This window comes from Diaporthe citri, assembly GCF_014595645.1.
Source record: "Diaporthe citri strain NFHF-8-4 chromosome Unknown scaffold_4, whole genome shotgun sequence".
Taxonomy (NCBI): domain Eukaryota; kingdom Fungi; phylum Ascomycota; class Sordariomycetes; order Diaporthales; family Diaporthaceae; genus Diaporthe; species Diaporthe citri.
In genome coordinates, this window is record NW_025064849.1 from 1,682,904 (window position 1) to 1,707,747 (window position 24,844).

A 24,844-nucleotide genomic window follows, 5' to 3' on the forward strand; every position below is an offset into this window, starting at 1 on the left:
AGTGTACCGATATCTCCTGATACACAGACACATCCTGGGCTTGTAGTACATCCAGCTGCCTACCATCTCCTGGAAAGCGCCAGAGAAGGAAGGCAGAGTGATGCCGTCACTCCTTGGTTCGAAATTCTTCCCCGACGACAGTAATCATCCGAGCAGATGAGATCCCGCCGTAGCTCGGCCTCCTCCGCGACGATGAACGGGAACTCATCGAGCATGCCGACCTCGCCCATGACCCCGCCGAGGTTCCCGCCGAGGGCACGATGGTCAGGCATGTCCGCCGACGGGATATCGATTAACAGCCTGAGGCGCTTCACCACCTTCGTGGAGCGGTCATTCAGCCTCGAGGATGAAAAGGCGGACTGGGGCAAGGAATGGCGGGAGATCCTGGCGGCCAACGCGGCGTCGCAGCGGGCGAGCGAAGCACGATGGCGGTCGCAGTCGCAGGAAGGGCTATGGTCGCCGTCACAATCAGAACCTCCACGATTCGCCGAGAAGTCGGAGAAGAGGCCGGAGGATTTCATCGTCGACTGGGACTCGGACTTAGACCCAGAGAATCCCGCCAACTGGTCGTGGACCAAGATTTGGATACACATGGGCCTCGTCAGTGGGATCCTCTTCATCGGGTGAGTGTGGCCCACCTCCCTTACTTCCTTGCCTACCAAGAGTCCCAAGACCCGCCCAGCAACGGGAGGAATTACCTACAGTGGGACTAAGAAAGCTTGAACCTCTCGCGTGACAGGTCGCTTGCGACGGCGATATTCTCGCCAGGGGTGCCGGAGCTCCTAAGCGAGTTCCACAACACGAGCAAGCTGCTCGGGGTCATGGCCGTCTCCATCTACGCGCTGGGGTGGGGGGTCGCTCCACTGTAAGTTCTTCTAACGGAGGGAAGAGATACCGGGGCAAACAGGAGAGAGATTATAGGAAAGGGAATACTGACGCGAGAGTGAATCAAAGCGTCCTCGGCCCGCTCTCAGAGGTCTTCGGCCGCCTCGGCGTCTACCACGCCACCAACATCGTCTTCGCCATCTCGACCCTGGCCTCGGCAAGGTCCCCGAACCTGATGGCGTTTATTATCCTCCGCTTCGTCGCGGGCTGTGCCGCCTCGGCCCCAAACAGCGTCGGCGCCGGCACCATGGCTGATATCGTGCCGCTGCAGTTCCGCGGTAAGGTCATGTCCGTGGCCGTCGTCGCACCTCTCCTGGGACTCGCCGTCGGTCCCATGATTGGCGGGCCCCTGGTCGATGCATACGGATGGAGGTCAACAGTTTACTTCACTGCTGCTGCTGTGGGTGTCCTTCCCTAAACCCTTGTGTTCTCACACCTGGATTATTTGTGAGAATGCTGGCTGACTCGGGTTGAATGAACCCAGGGAGGGATCCTCACCGTTGCCTCTCTGCTCCTGCTGCGGGAGACAAACCCAAAGGTCATCCTGGGGCGCATAGCACATGACATGCGCAAGATAACCAAAGACAAGAGGTACATCTCCAAACTTGCAGATGCGAACACAGTGCCTCTTTACAAAATGGTAGCGCGGGCGCTGCGCAGGCCACTGTTGCTGCTTTTCACCAACCCAGTCGTCTCCTTGCTGTCGATGTACCTAGCAATGGTCTCAGGATACATCGTGAGTAGCCACCACCACCTCATGAAGTCCCCACACACAAAAGCACATCTAACAACACAACCCCCGTCAAAGTTTATATTCCTAGCAACCCTCCCAACCGTCTTCAAGGAGAAGTACGCCTTCTCCACCAGCGCGGTGGGGCTGGTCTACACAGGCCTCATGGCCGGCTTCGCAGCCGGCGTCGCCCTCAGCGCGACCGTCATGGACAACGTTGCCATGCGGCTGTCCGACAAGAGCGGCCACAGGCCCGAGAACCGCCTCGTGCCCATCGTCTACGCGAGCCCGCTCATCCCGGCGGGGCTGCTGCTCTATGGCTGGTCCCTGCAGGCCGGGCTGCACTTCGCCGTGCCCATCGTGGGCAGTGCACTCGTCGGTGCCGGCATGGTGCTCACGCTGGTATGTTCTTCCCCACTGCGATGTTCCCTGCTGCTTCCTCCTACCCAGGACCTTTCCCTTCCCCTCCCCCCCCCCCCGCCTTTCAGCTGCTGTTGTTTGGATGAAGGTGGGGTCATTAGGCGAACGAAGGCTGACTCGGTGTGCGCGCCCCGCTGCTAGCTACCTCTCAACACCTACCTCGTGGACGCCTTCACGGCCGTCGCCTCGTCCGCCATCGCCGCGTCGACGCTGCTGCGCTATGTCCTGGGTGCTTTCCTGCCGCTCGTCGGCACCTCGCTCAATGATAGCCTGGGGCTGGGCTTGGCGAACACGCTGCTGGCCGGTATATCATGTGTGCTTATCCCTGCTCCTTTGCTCTTCATCAGGTATGGTGAAAGGCTGCGGAATAAATTTGAGCGGGAATTGTGATTTTTAAGCCGCTGAGGTTATATTCAATCTTCTATAGTTACTGTGAAACAATTTGAACAAGATTTATGATTTTGCTCGTCTACGCAAAATCCGACTACTGCGCGAGTATTTGAAGATGTGACGTGTAGATTTTATAGGCAGCTGGTCGACGCAAAGCTTCACATTGACAATGGTGAGGAGTAGCTGTGTGGTGCGTAGGAGTAAGAGATTTGGCATAGTTTGGTATCAACTAGTCTAGTCTTCTTTTCTCTATGGTCTAAAAGCAGCCCGTCTATAATCTAGCATAAAAGCCGAGGTGTGCCCGGCCTCTGATCTATGACCCGCAGCCACTGCGGGTCGGATCTGTCTATCCCATGGTCTGTAGTCTCTGGAGAATATCGAGTCTAGAACACAAAGAAACTCGAGTCGAAATGTCCCAAAATGAGATCTAACCCAACCATCTAGTAACAGAAGAAAAATTTCTAATTCTCCTTGAGGTTGGCCCACCTCATCGCACCGGGCTCGTTGGGGTCCTGCTCGACGTATTTGCAGGTGGTGAAGACGGACCACAGCTGGCCGAGGAACGAGCGGTCGTCGCGGTGGTACAGCTTGCCGAGCTTGGGCCTGATGGCCTCGGTGGCCTCTTCGGCCTTGTAGAAGGGGATGCGACTGTGGTTTCGTGTTAGTGCCAGATTCATCGACAGGCGCGGCGGGCAGTTGAACTTACGGGAAAAGGTGGTGGACAACATGGTCGGAGATGATGTTGTGGAACAGGTGTCGGCCAACCCAGCCAAAGTCACGGTCGATGGTGGCAAGCGCGCCCTTGACGTAGGACCAAGATTCGGCCTCGTAGTGGTGCACCTCGGGGTGGTTGTGGTGGAGGTAGGTGATAGCCACGAGCCAGTGGTGGACCCACATGTAAGGCACGATGTAGAGGAGAGCAATCGTCTGCCACCCGTAGATGGTGGAGCCGTAGTATAAGGCGCCTGAGGTCAGGGCCAGGCCGAGGTCGGAGAGAGCAATGAAGACAGCCTCGTTGGGCCTGAACACGGCAGAGGTGGGCTCGAAGTGGCTAACACGGAACCAACTGGCTCCCTCGCGCTGCAAGCTGCCCTTGCCGGCGGAGGCGTTGGTCAGGAGGTATGTCTGCCATCCGACCAGCTGGTGGAAGAACAGCTTGACTGCCTGGACGATGGGGGTGTCCTCGAAGAGATCGGCGTCCATGTACAGGTTGGCGAGGCGCTTGCGCGATCGGTCGGCGACTGTCTGGGGCACGAAGGCCATGTCCTTCTCCATGTGGCCGGTGAAGCGGTGGTGGCGGTGGTGGCTGAACTTCCAGCTGAAGTAGGGGACGAGGAGCGAGGAGTGCATGGCCCAGCCCATGATGTCGTTGAACTTGGAGTGGACAGAGAAGGCGCCGTGGCCGCACTCGTGGCCCAGGATCCAGATACCGACACCAATGAGGCCCTGGATGTAGCCATAGGCGATCCAGGCGGCGGAGCGCCAGAGCGAGTTCTCGATCTGAGGGATGTGGGTCAGAGCCGCCCAGCCCAGGGTAAGGGCCATGGCATAGTCGCGGACGACATAGCTCATGGAGCGGGCGACCGTGGGCTGGAAGCAGTGCTCTGGGATCCAACTCTTGATGGTCTTGACATCGGGGAATTCCTGCCCCTTAGTCTCGGCCTCGAGCTTGATCGGAGCGGAGGGAGCAGCCTGGGAAGCATGGTGTCAGTGTTGGTCGAGCTGGCTGTGATGAGGGATTTCCTGTGCGACCAGCGCTGCGCGCGCAATGTTGAAAGGTGCAGTGCGCCCCTCAGTGATTATGGGCAGGGGGAAGAGGCTCACCTGCTGCTTCGCCGCCCTGCTCCTCGTCTGGACCGTGGTGGTTGCGGTAGCCATGATTATGACTTCAGGCCCAGTTTGTCCCCTGTCTCTCTCTCACTGTCTGTCTACTAGACCTCGATGTGGTGTTCCCAAGGCAAGCAGACTCTGACTCTGGACTCTTCCTGGCTGTGAAGGGTGAGAGGAGGATTGTTGCGCAGGCAAGAGAGACAGAATAGTAACTCGTCTCGTCTCAAGAATGAAGGGTCTCAGGGTCTGGTTTGGGGACCAGGGAAGTTTTTTTTCTAGGTTTGGGATCTGGACACGATATCAACAGTTTTTCACCCCCGACCGCTCGAGCGATATCAACAAGTGAGACCCCTGCTGGTGGGTTTGGGACTTGGGACTGGATTGCTTGGACCCCATGGACCCCAAGGACCCTTAGAGGACCCTGAGCCGAACTGAGGATCCCCGTCCCCCGTCCAGGCGTCCGGTCCCCTGAAGAGCGAGATGGATCGAGGAGCAGCCCAGTCCGTGAATGGCCCCGGCTCGGCCCAGTGGTCTCGGCCCCATCCTGGCGGTGAAAGGCGATGGACGACGCATAGACGCTCGCGTGGGTGGATGGACAGATGGGTTACTCGCCAGCAGCGCAGACAGCACGCTGGCGCGCTGGGCACAGGCTGACTCCATCAATCTCCTTTCCTCGCATTCATCCCGTCTCCCCCCTGAGAAGAAGGAGAAGGAAAAACTCTGGAACGCTTCTAGACAGATTGCAGTCTAGATCAACCATTCGGCTACGTCCCATGCAGCTAGACTCGTGCAGGTCCGTGGCCTTGGATTGGAGCTTGGCAGGCTGATCAGGGGGCCAAGACGCCAGGGACGCCCAAAGGGGGTTTTCACATGCAAAACTCTGCCAAGCAGGATTCTTTGTCAGTCTGACTGCGTGGGTAGCTTGAGCACGGAGCGAGCGTGTGGTGGGAACTTGGCACTGGCACTGGTGGGCCGGGGAGAGGGGCGGCGGGAGTTGGCAGTTGGGCAGGCAGGCAGGCTGGCAAGGGCTTCCAATTCAGGGTCCCAAGCTCAGCCCAGCTATTTTTGTGGACCGCTATGCTGGCTATGAGCCCGTGTGGAGGGGGCATCCCTGGCCTGAACTGGAAGCGGCTCGGGGCCCCCACGGGCGAGCAGCCTCACAGCCAACCAGGGGGGTTGCTTTGAGGACAGAGACTGCTCTCCTCAAGGGAAGGAGGCGGGGATAGAGGAAAACCGTTGGGGCCAGTTGCTGGCGTGCGGGAGGGGCAGGCACTTGGCACAAGCAGATGCAATCGTGGACAACAAACACCACAATGCATGTAGTGTACAATTCTGTGGTGGGAGGCGGAGAGAGACAGAGTGAGTGAAAGTTAGGCAAAGAGAGAGGGAATTAAAAAGGAGGCCAATGGTGGTGCACTGTAGTACCAGAGTACTACCTGTTCCTAGACTACTGCAGCATTGCAACGGTGCTCCCATCCTCAAACGGTTAGTCAACCGGCCTCGCACGTGCTATGGCATGCAAGTGACACTCCTTCCTGCCGGCCCAACATGCTCACAGCCCGGACCTTCCAACCTTGATGAAAACTCTCACACTGCCTTGAAGTTACAGCTTGCTCTCCCTCCCACCTGCCGAGAAAGACTCGAGTACCCACTTTCTAGTGCGAGGGTTACTACCAGGGTTACCAACTGCCGGACCACCCTGCCCCCCTTTTGAAACGCCCCTTTCGAAACGCGCCATTGCCACGACCAAAAGATACAGTGGGCTCACCCCAACTTCGCCCGGCGTGGTCACAGTTCAAAGGGGATAATGGTAGCGTCATCAACTTAGCACTGGGCGAGGCTAATGCCGCCTAAATAGCCTGCCCAGGAGGTAAGAGGCCTTGGCGACTGACGCACCATACACACACAGCATGCGCACGACATGTGAAATGCAGGCTCTGCGCTTAGCTCGCCTCCAATGTTGCATTGCAACCCAAACACCGTGATCACGTGCGTCAACAGCATGTCGACAGACTGCCGCCGCCAGTCTCCTGCTCATAGGGTCAGGGGAAGGAGAGAGGTCCAGAAATGTATCAGACCCCTCCAAAAAAGATCGTCGCTAATAGTGATCTTCTTCCCCTAATCTTGATCATAATCTGCACACTTGCTGCACATTGCATATGCCTCGCCCAAGCGTTAGATCTCTCGCTCGCTCGGTCCGCTCAGACCCACTTCCTCGAGACTCGAGGGGTCTGGCCTCTTGATTCCACAGCTCTGCCTACGGCCCTCCGGCGGTGAGAAACTTCGACTTTTAGTCTTGCTTATTACTACCTGCAGAAGTGTGCAGGTACTGCACGAGGGGTTGAAAAGTCTTTTTCTCCTCGGCACAGTTGGCCCCGTCTTGGAAAGATTGGCGGTTCTGGCTGCCTGCGCGTCGCAGGTCTACCAGCACTCACTCCCAAAACGAGTCAGCGTATCTACTGCCCAGGGGCGGCCAAGTTGACGCCTTCACGCGTGCTGAACCGGCCGGCAAAACATACGATATGCCACCTCGTAAGTGGCCGGTCTGTACGAGTATTCGGTGCCTGATTAAGGGACCATGAGACAGAAATAGGGATAGAGAATTCCTGTTGGTCGACGGTTAAAGGCCGCACGGGCGGGTCCCCTAGTCAAAACTTAAATAGACTCGTCGGTCTCTCTATTGGGCAGCGAAGCGATCGCATGGTATACCAAACTATCTTTCTACAGTGTCCTGACATGTTTCAAAGGGCCCTGGCCTCAGCCTCTCCTAGACACGGCCTTTCGCTGAGGGAGTTCCCAAGCCGTCGGGTTTATGGCACACTTGTGTTCATCACTCGTCGGGCCCAGATGCCAATAGCCCAATACGACAGTCAACTGGTCATTCTTTCTGTTAGTCAATGCAGTCCCTCTCGGCAAAAGCTGAGAAAGTGAACTTTCAGACAGTCAGCTCGAAGTCAAGACCGGGCCCTGGATATCATTCAGCACCGGATATCATGCCTGAAATCTTACTTTGCTCATCGCTGCCCTGGCATGCTGCTAACATGCGAAAGGTAAGCGCGCGTACAGAGTGTGAGAGCCATGTGTCGATGCAAGTTCTCGAAGCCAATCTCTGCCTAAGTTGTGTTCGCCCGCAGCTATCGCTGATATTCCCCACAACCGAGCGGGTGCGGGCAGTCTCCATGTGGCCGGATATGCTCCATTGTCGATTTACATGGTACAGCATTAAGGTTTACGAGTATCCCCACGAGCTGACTCCGGGGTTCTAGATCGAGCATAGTTGGGCCCACAGCCGCGGAAGTGTTACGCTAAACATACCAAACCCCTCCTCCTCCTCCTCCTCCTCCTCCTCCTCCTCCTCCCGCAGATAAACCTTATTTTGTTAAGCTTCGCCTGGAGACCAGGCTATGGGCAGGACAGAACAATCACGATAGTAATTATCATAAAGAGGCCCACACACTCATGACCATATCCCGTCTCATCGTTCGATGACGACAGGGAGCCTGAGTCTATCGCAGCATCTTCCCCTCACTTTGCTAGGCGGTAAAGCCCCCCGGAACCGAGGAAGATGGCGAAATTGTTCTCAGCCTGACAATTCTATTAGGCCTCGGCCATTGTGATAGCCTGGTTTTAAAGTAGACTTTGTTACTACGTAGGCTCACTCGGGTACAAGCCGGGTTTGTCTCGTTCTGGTCGTGTTAAGCATTGTGTTTTGAGTGAAACAATGTCCCACGTTGTGAAAACACTTTTTGAGGTCCAGAATGATCGGTTCGCGGACCCGATCTGTCACCCAAGCGAGCATTGCCTGAATCAGGCCCCTGGGCGATGCGAGTGGGCTTGATACCACGATCATGCCGTGTCCTTGCCGCTTCAATCTCCGAATTATGCCGCATGATATCTTCTCTGCCAGTGAGCCCCAGCCGCGCTACCCATGCCCATCTAGGCTGAGCCCTTGGCCGGGAAGCTGAGACGAACCGGACCTCGTCGTTCTTGCGGGAAGATGGGACGTGATAGTTGAGCTCCTATAGTATATAAATAATGGTACTTCCCAGTGGTGACGATAGGAGCTGTATAGTGTACTTTATTTGCAGCTCAAAGCCTCTGTTACGCACTCGACTTGCTCAGCTTAGAGGTCCCAGAGACAACTACACTGGTTCGAGTCCCCTTATCCTACCATTATATCTCCAATCAGACACGAGCAAAGGACTGCCACGCTTCAAGCTGGCTGTGTTTCGTGATTCTGTTCCCAAGTGACAGGAGCCTGGAACAACCTGACTACAAGCCTGTCGATACAAAATGGCGGCCGCCACTCTGATACTAGCAGCGGCAGTGCTAGTTGTACTTTCACTGCTTGTCAAATCGGTGTTAAGCACTCTAAGAGCTATTCGCTCGCCGCTGCGTGATATACCAGGGCCATGGTACGCCCCGCTGACCACGATACACCTCAAATGGGGCTTCTCAACGGGAGAGATCTGGAAGACCGTGGAGGAAGCCCACTCCAATTATGGTTCTATCGTTCGTCTCGGCCCGCGCCAGATCTGGGTGTCAGACAAAGACGCCCTCAAGCAGATCTTGGTCAAGGTGGACCTGCCCAAGGTTGCCATGTATTCTGAAATCTCTCGAGACAAGCTCAGTCCTGGTCTCTTTGGGGAGATGTAAGTGTCACGGGCCTCTGATCTGACAGCTCTCGAGATACTTCCAGACTAACCAAAGCTTTTCGGGACAGCCGGTACGAGCCTCACAAGAAACTGAAGCGCTTCCTGTCACCAGCCTTCACTGTCAACTACATCGACAACCTGGAGTCTTTCTTCCAACACACCGTTCGAGCACTGCTGTCCAAGTACCAGAATACAATCGACCGCGATCTCCAACTTGCCAAACATACCGGCTTCCAGGTGGATCTGATGGAAGACCTCCACAACGTAGCTCTCGACATGTGAGTACCAGCAAGCCGGATTACATCAACACGTAACTGACGCACGGTGATTTGCAGCATGGGAGAATGCTCCTTCGGCAAGGGCTTCGGGCAGACAAACCCAGACCAGACCGAGGTGGAGAACGGCGTGGACGAGCAGGTATGGAAGTCGATCCCGCGCTCCATCTTCGATGGGCTCGCGAAGCGGTACCGGACCGTCTACGTCAAGAAGTTCTTCCGGAAGCTCGGGTGGGACATCAAGTTCGACTGGCCGGCCGAGATGATCACCGCCATCGACGCGGTCGTCCGCCGCCGCAGCGCCAAGGCCGGCAAGGAGGGCGCCGACGTGGAGCGCCAGGACCTGCTGCAGCACATGATCGACGAGGGCCGCAAGCCCGACACGGGCACGGTCATGACAAGCCGCGACATCATCGACCAGATGGCCGAGGTGCTGCTCGCCGGGTCCGAGACCACCAGCGGCACCGTCGCGTGCCTGTTCCTCGAGCTGGCGCGCACCCCGGATGTGCGGGCGAAGCTGCTGGCCAGCCTGCCTCCTCGCGCTGTCATGGACGAGGACATCATCACGTCCAAGACGGTGCGGACGGACCCGCGGTACGAGTATCTCGAGGCGTGCATCAAGGAGAACTTGAGGATGCACCCTATCGCATCCGAGATGGGCCGTCGGACGGGCGGTGAGTGGGTTGAGATCATGGGCTACAGGCTTCCGCCTCACACCGTCGTCAGCGCCAGTTACAGGGCTCTGCACTTGAATGAGGAGCACTGGCCCCAGGCGCAGCGGTTCTGGCCCGAGCGGTGGTTGCCAGAGGGCAAGAGAGAGGGCGCACCAGCTCCCGAGTAAGTCAAATGCTTACACTACGTGTACATGTTCCATCTTGCTGACCATTGTTCCATAGTATGGATGCGTACTATCCCTTCTCCGGCGGGAAGCACTCCTGCATAGGCATCAAGTGAGTGAACAAAACAAAACAAAAGTCCCAGCCCCATGTCCTGATCTCTTCGCTGACCGCGTTGCCTCGTAATTAGCTTCGCCTGGGCCGAGATGCGCATGGTGGCCGCCAACATCTTCAGCCGCTTCGATGCCATCGAGGTGCCTGGTCAGGACATTGACTTCAGGCAGTACATCACAATGCAGTTTGCCAGTGGCCACTGGCAGGTCAAACTCAAGCCAAGGCAGTTGAAGTTTTGATTTTCACATCGCCGCATACTCTGCTTTTCACCGGCCGTTTACTTTCAATAGTGTCCGGCGTCTGGAGCTTACTTGCGTAGAATCATTACGCATAGACCATCTTCATCTAGAATCCACTCACGGATACATGTAGCCATTGGCTCGGCCTATTATGAACACGAGGGGACTTTCATTTTGATTATTAGGTGGGATGAGGTATGATCGGCACCATGCAAATTACAAACTTGGACAGACCTCGGGATACTGGTTCGAACCACTTAGATTTACAAACAAGAAATCCCATGCTGCTCAACAGGATTTTCATGTGTGGTACTCTCGAAGCTTTGTGTGAGCGAATCTCTGTGTGCTTTCATGGTCGGATTACTGATAGTGTGACAAAGATGTACATGTGCACATCCCGCCTTGGTGAAAGGACATAAAAAGAGGGCGAGTCAGATGACGATACTAGTAGTGCTCCTTGCTCAACAATGTTCTAGACTCCGTTCTGCTCCAACAATAAGCATTGTCTTCGACTCGAGGTAGGGTTTCATAGATAAGTACATTCGGTCCAGTCATTCATCAGTTTCAGGACTTGTTTCATTTTACCAAAAGCACTGCACGGAGCGGCCTTCCCGCTTTCAGAAATTTACCAAGCCAGGTTTCCTAGCGTATACAACGCATTCCATAGTCTCAACCGAGCCAGAAACATGGCACGACCATCCAGAAGGGGTCCTGAGGCTCTCGAGGGCCCCTTTGACCCTTTCACGGGTGAGCACACGAGCCAACGGCCCTTCGAATTTCCCGCCCCTCCCGCACTTCGGCTGTGCCAGCCACAGGAGCTCGCCAGGCTGAAGGTACCCAACGACGTTCCCGTTCAGGTGCTGGAGGGGATGCGCAACAGAAGAGGCCACAAAAGGTATGTCAACTACCCAACGAGGCTGTTCCACCTCAGACCGCAGTCTAACCTCAGGATGACTGACGACTTGGACTGGGAGAAGGCTTTCCTCTGGCAGAAGGTCTCCAACCCCCATTGCGATGCCAGCTGGATCCAGGAGTTCCCCTGCCCAGCGCTGGACCTTCCCTTGGAAGACTTCCCGGGGGAAATCCTCAGGCGGGGTCTGGCAATGGGGGCAAGTAAGAGAACCGTTCGTGAGTCGCTCGATTTTGCCGCAGCCGTCCTCAACGCAGCTGGCAGAGACCCATCGGAGCCCGCCCCAGTCTCGGAGGTGCCATGGCGGAACATCAAGGTTATGGCGCTAAATATCATCAGAAGACTCGAGAGGAAAAACAACAGTGAGGCTGCCGTCATGGCCGCCAGGGTCAGAGAGCACCAGAAAGCCAGAGATGACTACCGGTCCTTCTTCCGGTTCCGGGACTCGGACCGCAAGCCCTTCGGCATGGGGTTCCGAGGCACGCGGGACGTCCTGCTGCTCGACGACGAGTACCTGACCGACTTCCTCAGCCGCGCCGGCCAGCGCGGCCCGCTCGGACAGCGCAAAAGGTCCGACGTGAAGCTTGTCTCTTTCCTGAACAGCCTTGACGCGGCAAAGGTGACCACGGTCGCGGTGTCGGCGAGGGCTTTCGGGCAAAGGAAGACCAGAAGGTACCTCTGCTACGCCGTCGTGAGGACCTTCCCCAACCTCCAGCGGCTGCTGCTCACCTCGATCGGCACCACCGACCTGGACCGCGAGCGCCCGTCGTCGACCGCGTCCCAGTACGCCCGGTTCGTCGAGATCCAGGACTTCGCCGACCGTGAGGTCCGCGAGAACGGCGGCAGCAGCTTTGTGGCCCAGCCCCGCGAGGACGCCGCCGCCCACTTCGACGTTGCCAACATGTCCTCGGAGCTTATCGAGGCCACGGGCGCCTACGCGGACGGCAGGGGCAGGGTGCTGGATGGCGATCCCGCGCGGACGCCCCTGGTCGCCTACGGCGTCGCAGCAGGCCTCCTGCACGACCCGGCGGCGCAAGCCCGGGACGACAACAAGTTCGAACCGCCCCTCGTGGATGACGTGCAGTTTTACTTATCTGCCGCGTTCCAGGTCTTCATGCGCCGGAGGGAAGCCGCGGCGCAGGCGACGCGAGCGGAAACACTATCCAAGCTCAACGGCCGTGGAACGATGCTGCCTCGGCCGGTGCGCGGCCCTCCCGGGTCCGCGCAGCCCGTCGCCAGGCTGTACCGCCGTACAGAGGTCATCCCCGAGGGCTTTTTGGAGTGGGTCGTGGAGCACCAGGCCAAGCTCCGCAGGCGCGCGGCATGGGACGAGGATGCTTCGGAGACGGATCCCGAGTCGGAGGCGTCGCTGCCGGCGGCCGAGGTCGGGCCTGTGGACAGGGAGTATGCGCGGGTTGAGCCGTTTTTGCTGGTTTACAACCGAGATTCCTTTGATAGGAACGTGCAGAGTGGGTGGGCGGGATTCGGCCCTGGCGTTGATATGTCTCACTTTGGTAGGGCACAATGAAAGCACTTGAGGAACAGGCAAGTGAGGTAAGTGTGTCGTTTCTGCAAACTCGGTCAATTTCGGTAAGTCTGTTTAGACACTATGAATACAAATATGATTTTAAAGAAAAAACGTCACTTCCCTTCCCAATGGCAGTAATGAGGTGGCCAAAGATATTGTCAAAACACGTCCTCTCCGTCCTCATGGCGTTAGGGTGAAGCATGAACTATTTGGCTGCTAGCATGTCTTCCATGTGTATAGGACCGTAATTGAAGATTATGTCATGGCTTTTGGGCTGGTTCAAGAAGCTGCAAGGCTGATCGACGCTGCTATCTGTGGACCTTAAGCATGCCGTCTTACCTCGTTGCGAAGCGTGTAGTTAGCCTTGAGGGCGTTTGCTTGGACTGAGTCTCACGCTCGCACTGGCCTTCTATGGACCTAATCCCCGGCTCTGTACACTTTACGTTCAAGTTTTTGTTTTTCTTTTCTTCTTATTACAAAGGATATATATACCCTCAAACGAGAAAAAGTACATCAGCCGACTCACAGTAGCTTGGCAGGATCTTTTTTCCGTGAGACTGGTTTCGCGACCAAGGCGAGTTCGGGCGTTGATAAAGGCGGCGGGATCCAACAACTTCGAAGCCGTTGAATCACTCTTTCGGAAGGGCGTCGACCCACACGCATTCAGCACTACGGAAAGCGGGAGCTACAGTATTCAGGCTCTTGCAATTAGCGCTCCCTACAGCACACGGAAAGGCGGGTGCAGTGTGGAGATGATGCAACTTTTGGACAGCTATGGCGCAAGATTAGTTGTCACCCCTAAGGATTCAGCGCCTGTTGAGTTCGTAAACCGCCTTCTTCGCAAAGGCATATGCGTTACATTGGCCAAGATGAAATATGTTCTCGGCACATTGATGGAAGGCAACACCTCGCTTACTCTCCCAGCTGACCTCCTGGAATCATGTTTCGCATGGCACTGGTCGGCAGACCTCGGTGATGTTAGGGAGCAGAGACAAGAGAGACTGAGAATATACGAATACCTGTACAAGCAAGGAGCAGAGTTGAGCCCAGGTCCCCATCTTGCAGCCCTTGTCAATGCAGGTGGGCGGGAGGAACTCGTGCGACAGGTTCTGGCTTCGGGATCCGACATCAACGCGTATTCTTTTGATAATTACGCCTCATATACACCTCTCCAGGCTGCGGCAAAGCGTGGGAATGAAACCCTTGTCTGCCTCTTTCTGCAGCAAGGGGCCGACGTCAACAGTCCTGCACGCGGCTTAAACGGCCGCACCGCGCTACAAGGCCTCTGTTTGTGGGATCCAGCTACCGAGGAGGAGCATCAACGCAAAATTCGAATCTGCCGTCTCCTGATCGATCAAGGCGCAGACGTCAATGCCGCGCCTGCTAAACGCGGGTTGACGGCTTTAGCAGCGGCAGCAACCAAGGGAGATCTGGAGCTAGCTGTGCTTTTACTCCGCGAGGCCGCCGACATCAATGCACCATCGTGCTGGTTGGGCGGCACAGATACGGCCTTAGACATCGTTGCTCACTATGGACGTTTGGACATGGTTAAGTTCCTCCTCAAAGCTAATGCTTTGAGTGGTGATCGTGGTGTAAATGGCTATAAGGGCGCCATTTCGAAGGCTGAATCTTGGGGCCATTTAGCTGTCGCAGGTTTGATTTGCGAACATGCGGCAAAAGTCACGGAAGGGGCTGTGTTCAACCCTGAACTTTGGAAACCGCCAAAAGACTACCGAATGTGTGAGTTCGGCACAGACGAGGAATCCTGATGGGCGACAGATCTCCTTTAAATCGTGACGCTGCAGACATGGGCCATCTGGACCAACAAACATTGACTCAAGCCCAGGAATGTGACACAGACGGACTTGGGAGAGCAAGCCGTTACAGGAGGTGGCGCCATGAGCCACCCAAATCCGGGATTCGTGCTGCCTGGGAAGTATTGGCCAACGGGCCTGGAGGGCGAGCACATACGACCTATCAACACTGCGGGCCCAATTGAATCACGGACGGGAGAAAGTCCTTCGGATTACTGAAGGATTCAACACTATAAGCCATTCAGACGCCGGTTTGTTTGTTCCTGAGGAGGATTAGCAAACGGAATGGAAACCCGGGCATGCCGTTGCCGACCTCCCTGGCATTGTTGACAGGGCTCCTGTGACGGCGCAGCGGGGAGGGACCGGTCTGGAAGGCAGAGCAATTCAACCTTACAATCCGCATTAAAGCTTCTTTTGACTGTTTTTTCCATCGTAGACCATTGTATAAGATTTCCGTCATCTGCTGGAAACTCCATGCTAGAAAAACAGACTACCCTGCTGCTCAGGTAAGGACTAACCAAGCACCAACGCTCCTCAAGAGATATGATCATCTTACCACAGCTGTACACCTCTGGTAAACTAAGCCATATAATTAAGAAACAATTAAGCTTGTTTATCATAGAGCCATTGAGTCTTTAATAAACTATATAATATCTTAATAATTCAATTTTCTTTTAGCTGTGTGATAGGATTGAACACCAACACCATGGCTTTAAAAAGCTTGCAGTCCACACCAGTCTTAAGCATATGACGTTAACTGTGGGAATAATGGGTGTTGTTTGTATGGAGGACTGTTTGGGACTAGGCAGCTTTGGCCCGTTAGGATGCCTAGCAGGCAGCAGCCCTAGCGCTGCATATAAAATAGCTAGCATAATTAGGCCTTTTGCCTTCTTTTCTTTTATAATTAATAATAATTAATTATTATATTAACTAAACGTTATATTATAATATATAACTTAGCTAATATTAATTAATAGTTATAAGGGTAATTATAAATTAATAAAGCTTAAAAAGATAACCTTTTAATTATATTAATTAATATTATTAATATTATAAATTTATATAGCATAATTTATAATGATAATAATATTTAATATATAAAGAAGTAATTATTATAATAAGAAACTATAGTAAACTTCCCTACCCTTAATATATGCATATTTATTATGCTTTAAATAACCTTAATAATAACTTTTAAATTTAATGGCTATAATTAAAAGAACTAAATTAATATTTATTTTTATTAATAATATATTTATTTATATCTTATTATATAAATAAATATAAAGAAAGGAATTAATTTACCTTTTAATAGCTAAGTTATAAAAGTTATTCTTAACTTTTTTATTTTCCCTTAATATTACTTATTTCCCCTTTTTACTACTTTCTTTTTTAAATTAAATATATTTTTATTATTACTTTATTAAAATAATAAGAAATAATAATAATATAATAAATATAATAAGCAATATTATTAATTAAAATGGTTTATTAATATTAATTATAATGAATTATATTCCTATACTTAAAAGCATTATTAAAATACTTAATCCTTTAATATAAATAAATTTCCTAAGATTTCTTAATAATAAATAATACTTAAATATTTATATTTAGGGCTAAATTTAAGCTATAATATATATATTAAGTAATAAGGCATATAAAGCATTTATTAAAGACTTTTATAGTTAAATTAAGCTAATATTTATATAAGTTAATAAAAACTTACTATATATTATTAAGAAGATTTTTTAAGTTAAGGGCATTTATACTTAAAGAGTAAATACCCTAAGGGAATTAATATATATCCTTAAAATACTAAATTATTTTAAATAGCTAATAAATTAAAAGTAAAAATATTATATTATATTTAAAATTAATTAAATTTAAAGCTATAATTTAAATATTTATATTATTTTTAACTTTAATTATACCTTAATAAAAGCTAAGAAACTACTTAATAATAATAATTCTCTTAATCTTAAATTATTTAAACCATTTAGCTTACTTAATAATAGTAATAAAGGCGGTAATTGCTCTTTAAAATCTCTTAATTTATTAAGAAAAGGTAATAACCTTTCTTTAGCTAATAACTTTTATATAATATATAATTATTATACCTTTTTACCTTTAATAAAGATAAAGAACTTTTTATTTAACTTAAATATAATAGCTAATTTAAGTAAATATTATTATAAAAATAAAATATTTATTAAAAAATTATATAATATTCTTAATAATAAGATCCTTTTTTTTTATAAGGCTTATAATAATTTATAAATTTAATCTTAATAATTTAAGGTAGCTTTTTTATATATATTTAAGAAATTAATAAAAATATATTATACTTAAGTTATTAATTAAGAGAATTTATTTATTTAAGTATATAAAAAACTTAAAAATTAATTTAATATAAATAATAATTATTATAACTATTTTATAAATTAAAATACGTTAATTTTCTTTATTTTTTAATAAAAAAACCTAAATAAAAGCTATATAAATATTCTTTAAATGTTTATTAATAAAATATAGCTTTATTATAAAATACTTAAGTATATTACTTATAAGGATAGCCTTTTATAAAATATAATTTTATAAGTAATATAAGGCATTTCTAAGTTTTATTATATTATCTTAATAATGTTAATAAATATTAAGCAGCTTTACTTTATTTTATAATAATATATTAAGGCATTAAAGGCTTAAAATCTTATATTATAATATATAGTTATAAGAAATAATTAATAAGCTTATAAATAAGGTTATATTAATAATTATAATAATTAAAATAATAATAATTTAGCTATTATGAATATTAAAGAGTAATATTATCTTAATAAGCAATATAATAATAATAATTAATACTTAAGGTATTCTTAATCTCCTTTTAAAGGTAATAATTTTTAATTAAATTTCCGCTTAAGCTAATCTTATTAATTTAAAGATAATAGCTATAATAAAAGATTTTATAAAGATAGCTATGGTAGTAAATATTAGCTTAGTAAAGGTAATAATAATAATATTGTTGGCAGGTGCAGGGAATTACATAAGAAATGGTATCGCGCTAAATTCCAGCTAGCTATAAAAAGCTAGCTTTTATGCTTATTTTAAATATTTTTTTAAGAAATCAACTCTTTTCTTTTCTTATATATTTAATGCTTTAATTAAGCTTTTCTTATTTTTAAGAATTTTTAAAATATTTATTTTTTCCCTTTTTTTAATTCCCTTTTATTTTTATCTTCCCTCTTTATTATGTTAAAGCTCCTTTTTAAGTTATCTTTAAAAGGGTTTAGCAAAACTTATCCTTTATTATTTAGGTAGCTTATTTTTACTAATAATTTAGCTTAAGTTAATTTTAATTTTATATATTTTTAATTAATAATAAGAAAAATAAAAAGTTAGCTATAAGTTAGTTATTTATTAATTTTATTTTTTCTTTTATTTTTATGTTAAATATTGCTAAATTATTTTATATATTAGCTTAAAGCTTTAATTAAAGCTTATGTTTATCTTTAACTTATTATAAAGAAGAGTTAAGTATAATTAAATTTATAATAATATTATAAATACCTTAAGATTATTTTTTAATTTTAAAATACCTTTTATGCTTTTAATATTTAAATAAAATACTATCTTAGTTATATATTAATATATTATTAAGCTTTAAATTTATTTTAAATTTCTTATTAAAGATTATACTTAAAATATAATAATAATATAAATTTAAAATTAAAATAATAAATTTAAACTTTATAAATATTATTTAATATTAATTAAAAGTACTTTAAATTCTTAATTAATATTTATTATTATTATTATAATCTTAAGCTTAAAGTAAAAAGGGCTATAATATAAAATTAAAGTACCTATCTTACTTACTTATAAATTTAATAAATAGCATTATATTATGCATTTTTATATTAATTAAATTATATAAAAAACTTAAACTTAAAGTATAACCTTATTTAAACTTTAATTAAATTTAAATTTAATTTATTAAGGGTTTAATATAATATTAATAAGCAAGGCATTAAATATAAATTTAAAAGGCTTTCTTTATTATAACTTTATAATTCTTATTTCTTAATAAAATATCTTTTTATTAAATTTATTTTATTTATTATATTTATTAATATTTTTATTCTTTAAACTTTAATTTAAATATTTTATAATAATATTAAAGATAAATTCTTTAAAAGTAATTGCTTTAATTAAAGATATTATTGCTTTTAAGTTTCTTTATTTTATTATTATTTTAATAAAAATTATTATAATATATATATTATATTTTTAAGCTTAAAGCCTTTTTAAACTTACTTTTATTTTAAAAGTACCTTTAAATCTTAAAAATTATTTATTTTCTTTTACTTAAAGCTAAAAAAGAAATCTTAAAAAACTTATTAAAGAAAAAGGAAGATTTAATTTTATTTATTATTAATTAAAGCATTAACTTTACTTTAATTAAACTTTATAATTTATTATTAATAATAAGTTAAGAACTTAAATTAATATTTTAAAAGTCTTACTTTTTGCTAATATAATAATTTTATTATAAATAGCTTTATTTATAATTTATAATTTAAATATTTTAAAGTTTAATAAAATTAATATTATTAAGATTTTAAATAGCTTTAAGATTATTATTTATTAATTTTCTTATTTAAATAATTAAATCTTAAAATTGCTTAAGCAATATTATATTACTTTAAACTTAATAAAAATAATTAAAAGCATTATTATTAAATAATTTATTTAAAAGAATTAAAAAAAAAAGCTTTTTATTTTTTATAAGTTTAATAATTAAACTTATTATATAAATTTAATTATAATTATTAAAGATATTATTTATAATAATCCTTATAATAATTTAAAAGTATAAAAAGGAAAAATTATAAAATATAATTAAGAACTTAATAATATAAATAATATCTTTTTTATTATAACTTAGCCTTTTTATAAAATACTTTTATTATATTTAAAAAAATAATTAATAAGGAAAGAAATTATTTATAAATTAATAAAGAATATTCTTTAATTAAATTTTAAATATGCCTTATTAAAAGTTATTAATTAAAAACTTAAGTATTTTAAGTAAAATAAGTATTTATTTATATAAAATAATTTTAATTAAAATTTACTTAATTTAAAAAGGCTAAATTTCCTTTAAAAAAGCTAAAATAATTTTAATTCTTTAAATTACTTTTAAAATAAAAACTTATAAACTTAATAATTTTTATTTAAATTTAATTATATTAATATTATTAAAAAATATAATTAAGATTTATAAAATATAAATAAATTTATTAAAAATTTATAAAATTAAAATTTAACTTAATTAAGTTTAAAAATAAATTTAAATTATTTTAATAAGATATTAAAAATTTTTTTTATAATAAATAATAAAGTAATTTTAAAATAATTAAATTAAGAATTATAAATTTTATTTAATAATTTTTAATAAAACTTAATTAAAGTAACCTTAATAATAATAAGGTATAAATTATAATTTTAATACTTTTTTTAAAAAGAATAAATTACTTAAAGTTTATTATAATTATACTTTTTAAGATTATAATATATATTAATGCAATAAGCTTAAATAACTTTTTTTAAATAGCTTATTAATAACTTTTAAGCTAAAGAAATTATTAATATTCCTTAATTTATTTAAAAATACTTAAGCTAGCCTTTTAAAGTATTTAAACCTTATTTATATTTAATTATATTATAATTAAAGTAATTATAATTTAAAAAAATATATTTATAATTAATTAAAGTTTTTATTTAAGAAAAAAAAATTTAATTTACCTTATATAATTAAATATTATAAGTTTATTAAGGTAAATTCTTTATTTAAAAAAAAGGCCTTATTAAAAGCCTTAAAAATAATTTAAAAACTTAATAATTAAAAGAAAGTTAGCTTAATTTTAATATTTATAAATTTTATAAATTATATAATTTATATTAAGAAAAAGCTTATAATTATAAGTAATAATAAGCTTCCTTAAATAAATATTATTATAATTAAGAAAAAGTATATAATTAAGAATATTAAAAATTAAAATAAAATTATAAAAATTATAAAAGCTAATTATATTTAATTTAAAGATTTTAAAAAAGTAAAAAATAATTAATTTTAAATTATTAATAATAAGTTATAACTAAGAAATAAAAAAAATAAGAAAAAGGAAAAACTTATTTATTAATTAAAATTAAACTTAAAAAGAAAATATTAAGTTTTTTATAAGAAAAGTAAGCTTAATAAGTATAATAAACTTAAAATTAAAGAAATATATTTAATAATCTTTATTACTTAAAGAAAAAGTAGCTTAAGTAATTTTAATTATAATTATTAAAATAAGTATTATAAATATTTTAATGCTTAATAATATTAATTTAACCTTAATTAAGTATTTATTAATAATATAATTTAAAATATATATTTTATTAAAGATATTTTTTAAATTAATGCATTTTAAGAATTATATTAAAACCTTATTTTTTAAAGTTAATATAATTACTTTCTTAAAAAATAATATTAAGGCTAATACTTTAATTAATTTATTATAAATTATTTAATATTAAGTTAACTTTATTACTATATTTATAATAAATATAATTAATTAAGAATATTTTAATTTAACTTATTTAATAATTTATATAAAAGTAAATAATTATTTTTTATAACTTGCTTTTTTAAATATTAAAGCTAAAATAAATCTTTTACCTTTATTATATTATAAATATAATAAACTTTTATATACTTTACTTAATAATATAAATTTAATAATATATAATGAAAATTTCTTATCTTTAATTAAAGTTATAAAAAAATAAATTTATATTAATTTAAATAAAATTAAAGCTATGTTTTTTATTATTAATAATAAGGCTCTTAATACCTTATATTATATTTTTTTAAAAATATTCTTTTTCTTAAATATAAACTTAATATTTAAATAATTAAAGAAATATTTTTATACCTATTTTATTCTTAATAATACTAAGGTAATATATAATTTAATATAAATAAATTAAAAGCTCTTTAAAGTAGCTTTACTTAAGAAAGCTTAAGTTTCTTAAAAATACTTATTAACTTTTAAAAGTATTTTTTTATTTTCTTTAAGCTTTAATTAAAGCTTAATATTAATTAATATATTAATTATATTAATTTATTTTAATATTAAAATAAAAAAAATAAAAAGATTTTAAATATCTTTTTAAATAAAGATATAAAAAGTTTAATTTTTATATTTATAAAAAATTTTTAAGTTAAAGTTTAAAAGATTTATTAAGTTAAAAGGGAAGGTTAATAAATATTAACTTATATTTATAATGCTTATTTATAAAAAAAAGCTATATATATTAAAAAATAAGTTAATAAAATTCTTTTTACTTTAATTATTGCTAAATTAATTAATAAAATTATTTAACCTTTAATTAAAACTTTTTATAAATAAGTAAGCATTAAAGTTTATTTTATAAATAATTATTCTTTTAATAATATTATTCTTAAAAATATAATTAATTAAAAACTTACTTATAAAGAAAAAGTAAAATTAATTATAAATAAAAATTATAAAAGTAAATATAATATTTAAATTTAGCTTAAGTTTTTTTTAATTAATAAGAAATTAAAATTAATGCTTAATTAATTAAATGCTCTTTTATGGAAAAATTATAACTCTTTTTTAAAGCAAGAAAAAAAGATATTTATTTATTTACTTTTTAATTAAGAAAAATCTTTAATATAAAATTAATTTTATATTATTTAAATTAATATTAATATAGCGTTATTATAATTTATTTAAATAATTCCTTATAAGGTATATTAAGTAAAGATAATTTAGCTTTTAAAAGCTTTAAAAAAGATAATTATTAAAATATTTAAAAATTAATAAGCTAATAAAGTTATTAAGAAATCTTATGCTATTTATAAAAATTAATAATTTCTTATAAAAAAAAAGACTTTAATTATTAATTTATTAATAATATTTTAAAAGCTAATAAAGTTATAATTAAAAATGCCTTTATTTTATTATTAATAAATAAGTTTATTAAAGAATTTATAATATATAAAATATTATTCCTTTTTAACTTTTTCTTAAAATATAATTAAATTAAGTTAAATAAAAAAAGCTAAAATATTATAACTTTTTTTACTTTAATTAAATTATTTTAATAATATAACTTACTTATAAAAGCTATAAATTTCATTACTTAATTTATATAATATATAATTTAAATTTTATAACTTAATTTCTATAATATATAAATTCTTTCTTAATAATATTATAATTAAAAATTTAAAAATAAATTATAGGAATAAAAAAGTATTTATTTTATTAAGAATTTAAAAATATATAGCTAAGTATATTAAGAATTTTAATAATATTCTTTATAATTTTAAGCTAGCTAAAGAAATAATTATTATTATTAAATTAAAATAATATTAATAATAAGCTAATATTATTAATTATATTTATAAAATATTTAATTAATTTTTATTAAATAAAAAGATTATTAAAATTAATAAATAAAATATTTATAAAAATATAATTAAGTTTAAATCCTTTTTAAGCTTATTAAACTTTTATAAAGTATAAATGCTTTTTTATAAAATTATTATTAAGTTATTATTTAACCTTTTAAAAAAAAGTATGCCTTATTAATAAACCTTAAATTATTAAAAAGCTATAAATGCTTTTAAAGCTATAATTACTTTAAAGCTATATTTAATTAATATTAATTATTTTAATAATAAAATTATTTTTATAATAAATATAAATCTTAAGGAATAAGGTATATGCCTTATATAAATTAAAAATAAATTGCAATACTTAATTTAATATAAAAATAATATTTAAATAAAAATTAAAAAGTTATATAATATAATAAAATAAAAATATAAAGTTATTTTATATATAATTAAGTGCTTATGCTTTTATATTTATAATATTTACTTTACTTTAAAAATATATTTTAATATCTTAATTTAATAATTAAAGGAATTTACCTTAAATATATTAAGTATTTATATTATAAAATAGCTAATTATAATTAAAATATATAATTTTATTATTTATTATATTAAAGATTTTAAGAATATTATTATAAATATACTTTTTAAAAAGCTATTAAAGCTATTAAATAAGGTAAATTATAAATTTAAAGAAAATATTAAGAATTAATATAATGCTTTTCTTAATTAATTATTTTAATTTTAATTATTTAATTAAGAATTATTATTATTTAATAATTATTTTTAATTAAAAGAATTACTTAAGATTGCTTAATATCTTTATTATAAAACTTATCTTAAAAACTTAATATTATAATAATAATTATTTTTTTATAAAAAGGCTTATTATTTTTTTATTTATAAAGAAACTCTTTAAAGATAACTTAAAAAGAATTTATTATAATAATAAATTATTAATAACCTTAATTAAAAATAAAAATTTATTAAGAATTATTATATTCCTTTTAAGCATTATAAAAGAAATATTATTTATTTTTAAATTTAAGCTATATAATATTAAAAAGAAATATATATTAATATTAAAAAAGCTATTTTTAATTATTCTTATTATAATAAGTAAAATACTTAAATTTATAATAATAAAATTATTTTAATTATATTAAATTAATTATTTATTAAGATTTATATTAATATTTAATATTTACTTTTTAATTAAAGATATAATAAGCTAATTAAAAAATAATATAACTTAATAAAATAAGTTAAAGCTATACCTTTTAAAGTAATTAACTTAAAAAGCATTAAAAAGTTTTTTATTTAAAAATTCCTTTTTAAATAAAGGCTTTTAATAAAGGTAATAATAAATAAGGAATAAGAAAATATAAGTTAATTTGCTTAATATCTTTTAATAATTAAAGTTAAAAAGATTATAATCTTAATATATAACCTTTATATTAATAATATTATTAAATATAAGTACTTTATTATTATAATTATTATTAAAAAAATACTTAATAAAGGGATTAAAGGCTAAATATAAATCTTACCTTATGCTTTTTTTATTAATTAAACTTTACTTAAAAGATTTTATAAAAAAAGTCCCTTTTATTTTTTTTATAGCTTTAAACTAATTATTTTAATTAAAATTACTATTCTTATATAATATATTTAAACCTAAACTTTAAATATATTTACTTAAAATACTCTTAATTCCTAGCTTTAATTATTTCTTA

At 39.1% G+C, this 24,844-nt stretch overlaps 4 protein-coding genes across 4 annotated transcripts; 3 read left to right on the forward strand and 1 right to left on the reverse strand.

The window, feature by feature from the left end:
- Window positions 1-192: 192 nt before the first annotated feature.
- On the forward strand, window positions 193-2,608 carry INS49_009666 (uncharacterized protein; the record flags this gene model as incomplete). Its single annotated transcript, XM_043170394.1, has 7 exons — window positions 193-623; window positions 740-865; window positions 955-1,285; window positions 1,370-1,621; window positions 1,694-2,017; window positions 2,177-2,382; window positions 2,563-2,608. 7 exons carry the CDS (start codon window positions 193-195, stop codon window positions 2,606-2,608), a joined length of 1,716 nt encoding a protein of 571 aa, XP_043024959.1.
- A 278-nt stretch (window positions 2,609-2,886) lies between these two features.
- INS49_009667 (uncharacterized protein) lies at window positions 2,887-4,303 on the reverse strand (the record flags this gene model as incomplete). Its single annotated transcript, XM_043170395.1, has 3 exons — window positions 2,887-3,073; window positions 3,132-4,117; window positions 4,178-4,303. 3 exons carry the CDS (start codon window positions 4,301-4,303, stop codon window positions 2,887-2,889), a joined length of 1,299 nt encoding a protein of 432 aa, XP_043024960.1.
- Window positions 4,304-8,548: 4,245 nt separating this feature from the next.
- Window positions 8,549-12,812, forward strand: INS49_009668 (uncharacterized protein; the record flags this gene model as incomplete). The annotated part of the gene is made up of 6 exons (XM_043170396.1): window positions 8,549-8,907; window positions 8,979-9,188; window positions 9,246-10,022; window positions 10,082-10,135; window positions 10,212-10,361; window positions 11,078-12,812. 6 exons carry the CDS (start codon window positions 8,549-8,551, stop codon window positions 12,810-12,812), a joined length of 3,285 nt encoding a protein of 1,094 aa, XP_043024961.1.
- Window positions 12,813-13,681: 869 nt separating this feature from the next.
- On the forward strand, window positions 13,682-14,581 carry INS49_009669 (uncharacterized protein; the record flags this gene model as incomplete). Its single annotated transcript, XM_043170397.1, has 1 exon — window positions 13,682-14,581. The coding sequence occupies one exon, from the start codon at window positions 13,682-13,684 to the stop codon at window positions 14,579-14,581; it is 900 nt and encodes a 299-aa protein (XP_043024962.1).
- Between the last annotated feature and the right edge of the window lie 10,263 nt (window positions 14,582-24,844).